The sequence below is a fragment of the Microtus ochrogaster genome, chromosome 7 (genome assembly GCF_000317375.1).
Source record: "Microtus ochrogaster isolate Prairie Vole_2 chromosome 7, MicOch1.0, whole genome shotgun sequence".
NCBI classification, from domain to species: Eukaryota; Metazoa; Chordata; class Mammalia; order Rodentia; family Cricetidae; genus Microtus; species Microtus ochrogaster.
In genome coordinates this window covers 83,010,070-83,016,893 of record NC_022014.1, presented here as the reverse complement: position 1 = coordinate 83,016,893, position 6,824 = coordinate 83,010,070, and the positions used below count along the sequence as shown (strand labels likewise).

General features: G+C 52.4%; 1 protein-coding gene across 2 annotated transcripts in view; it reads right to left on the bottom strand.

The window, feature by feature from the left end:
• Rptor (regulatory associated protein of MTOR complex 1) overlaps positions 1-6,824 on the bottom strand; it is a 304,700-nt gene that overhangs the window by 32,200 nt on the left and 265,676 nt on the right. For both annotated transcript variants that reach the window (XM_005350837.2, XM_013347620.2), the window contains one exon: positions 6,119-6,277. In XM_005350837.2, the coding sequence (XP_005350894.1) occupies positions 6,119-6,277 (159 nt within the window). The remainder of the gene's footprint in view (positions 1-6,118; positions 6,278-6,824) is intronic.

The window sequence follows — 6,824 nt, the reverse complement described above, 5'->3', positions numbered from 1 at the left end:
GGGAGTGGATGTGGGAGACAGTCACAGACAGCGCCACCCTGTCTGTATTCTAGGGTCGGGAGTGGATGTGGGAGACAGTCACAGACAGCGCCATCGTGTATTTTAGGACGGATCTGAACAGTTTGCTTGCTGTAAAAGATGTTCTTATTCAGTATCAGCAAGGGAGACTGAAGGAAGATTTCAAACAAGCCCTGACCCCATGTCCCTTGCTTAGCCAACTCTGCCAGAGGACACAGTGTCACTCAGTGAGAACGGGGTTCATGAATACACTCAAGTTCAAAGTCATGAGGTGGACTGAGTGCATGATTTCAACACAGGAGTGTATCCCGGATGACTGCTGGGCCTACACCCACTTATCAATGATTAATCAACCACTAATCCTGGGCTGTGTAGGGTGAACCCTGAGCCATGGCAGTCATGAATATCCACTCACCAAGAGGCTGCAGAAGCCTCTCAGCTCCTGAACACATGGCTTCTCTGCTTAGGCAACTAAAATGTTACTGCCTATCACTGAAGGCATTTCAAAAGTATTTAATTTTTAAAATGGGTATGTATATGTACCATGTGAATGCAAGAACCCACAGAGGTCAGAAGAGGCATCAGATCCCCTAGAACTGGAGTTGCATGTGGTTGTGACCTGTTGTGTGGGTGCTGGGAATTGGACCCAGGTCTCATGCAAGAGTAGTAAGTACTCAACCATTAAGCTATGTCATCAGCCTCTGAGACAGGCAACTCTTTAAGGTGACAGATCATGACTACAGAGGCATTGTGGGCACGGCACACACTCAGTAGTTCCTAAGGCCTTCAGTACCGGCTCTGTTCACAGTTGTGGGAGGCACATGTGCAGGAGACCTAGGTTGTGGTAAACCTGGAAGTGATGAAATGAAATAACATGCACACCCGCTAGCCTGGGCTGACCAGTGGCAGGAACAATCCAATGAAAGCAGCCTGCTCGCTATACGCTCGCTTTCTCATGTGGCCATAGCTTAGAATCAGTAGAGCCAACCAAACAGCAGGCAAGATTTACAACTGAAGTCTATGGAATCTAGTGCAGTCAGCCTAGGACTTCTCTGGGCAAACACCGTCACATCTGACTTCCAGCTCTGGGGTACGGGGTTGCCAGGCACCAATTGTATCTCTGTGCCTTTTTGAGAGGAGAAGAGGTGTACTCTAGAGAACAACATTCAAGAAGGAAAAGATGTCATGTGTTTTGCATGAAGCTTCACCTGAGAGAAACGGGGAACTGGGCCCTGACGGAGCTGCAGCCCCTCTCCAGCTGGCAGCAAGTGCTCACAGGCCGCCTCGTCCTCCAGGGACTGACACATCAGAAGCAGTTTCCTGCAAAGCTCAGCGGCATGTGACACAGCTGAGAAAGGATCGTGATGCCGATGGCAAACCTGTGTGACTCAGATGGCAGACCCCGTCACAGCCTGGGAAGGGGATGGGGAGATGCAATGCCGGCAGCGGGAGGGGAGGGGAGGGCAGGCATGACAAATGAGGCTTCTACGTTGCCCGTCTGTCGGTTTAGTGACTGAACATGCAGACGCAGCTGGAGTCCGTAAATTGAACAGGGTAGCAAGACACAGGTGGGGTCCCAGAGTCTGGGCCTCATGTGCTGGGCTGACAGATGCAGACTCCTGTTGGGGGGGTTGTTCAGAACCAGGAACCATAGAACACTGCCAGAAAGGCCAAACAGTATACAGGACACAGAGGAAGGGAGACATTTGTATATACTACATTTACTTTAAAACAACTTTTCAGTTACTGGGTTGACTTTCTAGATCTTGACTCAGGACACAACAGAGAGACAAACAACCTCTGAGCTTTAACACTGGGACTGTGACGAGAGCACAATTTTCCTGGTGGAAAGCGAAGCCGTGATGGCAAACATCTTCCCTTGGTTTGCCAGGAGTGACTTTCTCTGGCTCCTGCCCTGTTTTAACATTTGCTATCCTCAGAGCACAGCCTGCCACGCTCACACAGGGACCAGGCTCCATGGGGACCGGGGCACACTGGGTCCTGCCGCAGAGCAGAGCAGAGCAGCAGTGGTTGGGCCTTGCCCTACAGCTTGCCACTCGCTGAGCCCTGGAAGGCCAAGGATTCATTTTCATGTCTAGACTAGAAGTAATAAAAGACCGTGATGTTTTAGGATTGATTTTTAGGGCAATGGCCACAGCTTTCTAAGCAGCAGATGATGGAGGGCCATCTCTCCGAGCCAGAGTTTGTTGGTGAGAGGGGCTCCACTGGGCAGGAGGCTGCAGTGTGACCTGGGAATGGCCATTCTGACAGTCTTCAGAAACGCAGGTCCCAAGGCTAGAGTGATGGTGGTGGTATATGTGTGTGTGCCCCCTGCCCTGCTGCTTCAGAGCAAATTCGGTGACATCTTCCCTCCCGAGTCTACGCTGCTGGCCGGATGGAGCCTTTGGAGGGGTTATGATGACCCACGGCTCTGGCCTCCCCAACCTGTGTGGCTGTGACTGTTGGCTTCAGTGGCACCTGGAGCATTTGCATGGCTTTTTTAGTTGACCTTCAGTGTCCTTGTACAAGCCACCAAGCTTGGCTTTAACCAAGGCTTTTCTGGAGAGAAGAATCAAATTCATAGGTGTTGGGCCTCCGTTCAAAACCTGGGGACCAAAGCAGGGCCTGTCCGCTCGGTGAGTGTGCTACCACTGAGCTACATTCCCAGCACTCAACTTTCTTCAGCAAGTCCCTGTTGGATCCCTTCCGGTCAAGGCAGATACCAGTGAACTCTACCTTTCGAGGCAACCTCACTCCATCACTGCTATGGGCTGGGATGTAAAATCTCTGTGCTTCCCGACTCTTTGACAAGAGGGAAACAGGGGAAAGCAGGGAAGCAGGCTAATGGCTGTCACCTTCGTGCTGACTGACCAGTACTCACAGGGCCTGAGGGTCTTCGGGGTGGGAGACAGCTCGCTCCGGGCTGCTGCCTTCTCCCTGGAGTCATTCTGTCCCCTGCTTCTGAGGGAAGTAGCAGCTTGGTATTTGGGCCCTGCCCCACCGAGGGCTCTAGGCTTAGGTTGCAGAGTTGCTGGCTCCCATAGGAACACACACGAGCAGGGCTCTGGGCCGCACTGGGGTGAGGGCAGCCCTGCAGGTCTGTGACTCCTCTGTCCTCACTTCAGTATCAGCTCTGCCTCGGATCTGTTGCCATGGTGATGCATTTTCAATACGCTATAAAATGTCACTGCTCAGCAGAGTTGTAAAAACCCTGGTCCTGTCCTCTGAGGCTCCCAGTGCCTTTGAAGTGAGACCATACCCCTTCCTCTCAAGCCTCCAGACCGAAATTCTTTTGGCATGTGTCTCTGATGAAGGTGCAGGTGACAAGAAAGAAGGCAGAGTGAACACAGTGCCACTACCCTCCTTACTGGGGTTGGGGCTTTGGCAGGGAGTGAGGAGGGCATTTGTGGGCCTGGGCTTTGTGCACAGTGGGTATTACTGCCAAGGGGTAAGGAGGAGCTGTACAGTTGGCCCACTCTGTGCTGACCTGCTCCCATGGGCGGGCATCAGGGACACAGGGAACTAGGTGGACGGGGAGGACAGGCAAGGCTGCTCACTGTATACACATCAGCAAGAAACAGCTCTAGGGCCAGCAGGATGGCTAAGTCAGCAGAAAGTGCTTGTGGCACAAACTGAGAAGCTGAGTGCAAGCCCCGGAGTCTAGGTGAAAGTGGAAGGAGAGAACCGACTCCAGAAAGCCGTTCTCCTAGCTGCACACGTACGCTGTGGACAACACCATAAACATAGTCAATAGTAATAAAATTTTTAAAGAAAAATATAGCTCTTCAGAAAGTTGATAATAAAAATGGCAGCCATGAGCCTCAATGCAGCTGGGTCAGGTATAGCACAGAAACAACAGAGATCCTTTGCCAAGTGGGGACACTGCCCCACCAAGAGCTCTGAGCTCTGCGGAAGGGAGCACAGAGCAGCAGAGGGGGCATCAAGTCTCACAGGGGGTACAGTTAGTCCGGGGAGCACACTGCAGAGATGCCCAGCTAAGATCCTCATTGAGGGGCTCTCCAGTTGCTGCCTGGACTTTCCAGGAAGGGCAGCCTCACTTGGCGTGCACAGGGAAGGAGGGGCCCAGAAACAGAAGAGCGACTGTGAGGTCCTCAGACCACGACTGACTGAGAACAACAGGAGCGGTGAGGTTAAAGATCCACATGGGGCGGGCGGTGGTGGCACACGCCTTTAATCCCAGCGCTCCGAAGCAGAGGCAGGCGGATCTCTGAGTTTGAGACCAGCCTGGTCTACAGAGTGAGTTCCATTACAGGCTCCAAAGCCACAAGAAACCAAAGAGCTGGGTGGAGTGGAGTGGAGATCCGTGCTGCCTCTGCCTCTGCCCTAGGCCCTGCCGTGTCAGTGACCACAGGGCCAGACCGCAGGTCACCTTGAGCACTCTGCCTCTGCCTCAGGCCCTGCCGTGTCAGTGACCACAGGGCCAGGCCGCAGGTCACCTTGAGCACTCTGAGTAGAGTTGGGACGGGAGCAGGACAGGGTACCTGGAAGGAAGCTGCTTTTGTGAGAACAGTTGTAAATGTATGCTCTAGGTTGCCAAGGTTTTGAAAACTTCTTTTGCAATATTCAGAGAAAGGGACTAAAGAGATTGCTGTCCTTTGGTTGACATGAAAGAAGAAATCGGCTTTAAACAGGCAAGGGTTGCCAGTAACGGGATTCTGCAAGTTATGAATCTTAACCACGCTGTAAGCGCTGAGGTCTTCGTGTGCACGTGTGCGGCACCACACTGAACGGGGACAAGGCTGGCAGGGAGGAAGGTGCTGTTTTATTTCCTAAACTCTCCGCACTTGGAACCCCCTGCTCATGTGTACCCGTGCACCGTGGGTGTGGGTGGACCTGGTGCCTGCCGTGGCCAGATCCCCTGGAACTGGAGCTACAGACAGCTGCAAGCCTCTTCTGGGGAGCTGGGAATGAAACCCAGGTCCTCTGCAGGTGCAGGAGCAGCCAGTGCTCTTAACTGCTGAACCATCTCTCCAGCTGCACTGCTATGCAGTTTTCCAAGATTTGAATTGATATATAGATAAAACTTTTTATACACACATATGCACACACACACATGCACACACACACACACACACACACACGCACACACACCAGTATGAGGTGTTACCACACAGATACCAACTTCTGAGAGGGTAGGTGGGGAAGGGTGAAGTAGACATAGCTGGGCTGGCTCCTCTATAGGAGCTAGCTGCTCTGCACCATCTGTTGAGGCTCCCAACAAAACAGGATTCCTTAACCCTTCCATCTCCAAGATCAAAACTGAAGGCAAAGCTGCTATTCACTGATTAGAGAGCAAGAGGCAGGCTGAGCTGCTCCACGACAAGGCCCTGGCTCCTAGCCCTTGAGCCTAAGGAAGATTCCAGGGCCCCAGGCTATGCTGTGCATGTCACACAGGGTCTCAGCAAGATGAAGTACAAGAGAAGTGTGGTCTGCTTAGACAATTCAATTCCACAGTCTGAGAATGAGCACAGGCGCATAGCAAGAAAACTCAGTAGCTAATTCTCATTTCCTTTGTGATGTCAGTGAAGTCCAGATGTTACCATTCGTGGCAGAATGAGAACAATGGCCATTAAACCCCAATTTCTAGGCAGTGAAGGGTCAAGCTGCTAGGCTTGGTGGAGTTTTAGCAGGTGGGCATTGAGGTCGCTTCAGGGTGAGTGACACCCCGTGCTCTGACCTCCCACTGCTCACTGTGAGGCTGCCCTGGGCACTAGGGGCAGAGAACGGCACCGGTGGCTTTGCCCACCAGAAACCTGGTGCACCCCACTTCATCTTTTGCTGGAAGCCAGCGTTCCACACTGCCAGGGTCTAGCACACACGAGAAATGCAAAGAAAGGCAGATGGACTTGTCTGGCAGCTTTCCTGCCCGACAAAGCCAGCAAGCTCACAGATCCCTGGACCAGCCTGTAAAATATTCCATTGCAAAATGTTCTCCTCACTTTTTCAAGCTCCAGAGAATTCCTATTCTTTCTCATCCAATGGAGACAGTTCTGGTTCATTTATCTGACCAAATAAAGACACATCCTGGGCATGGGAAGACGCGCAGGCAACAGGGAGAAGGGTGAGGATGGGGACTCACCTATGAGGGAGTTGAGCGCCGAGTAGGAGCTCACACGCCGCATCTTGTCGATGGTCTCAAAGGACAGGATGTACTCATCGTTCTCAGGGCTTCCCAAGGTGCTGCTGGCGCTACTGCTGGTGCTGAGGTTCCCAGGGGAGAAGGCCACTGAGCTGCCCGCTGGCCAGAAAATGACAGGCAGTAGGTCAGGGTCTTACAGTTAATGGCCTGTCTGACTGAAACATGAGCTTTCTTCACAATGGGCACACACACACACCGGGCATACTAATGGACACGTGTGTGCACCAACCGGTAGACTCCTTTCCCTGGAACAGCTCCTGGACAGTCAAGCCCTGGTACAACTGTAAAGTCTATATTGTGACCCTGACTGCTCTCGGTGCTGAGCCAGGAACAGGTGGCCTGTTGTCATGGTGGCTGTCACACAGAACATCGGGGCCCATGTTCTGGAGGGCGGGGCCAAGGGGCACAGTAGTGATGTGGGAGTGTCATATATCAATCTGTTGATTTCATTGGTTAAGCAATAAAGAAACTGCTTGGCCCTGATAGGTAGAAAATTAGGTAGGCAGAGTAAACAGAACAGAATGCTGGGAGGAAGAGGAAGTGAGCTCAGAGACGCTATGCTCCCCTCTCCCGCGATAGCTCTGCTCTCTGAGACACACTTGATGAAGCTCCAACCCAGGATGGACGTAGGCTAGAATCTTTCCTG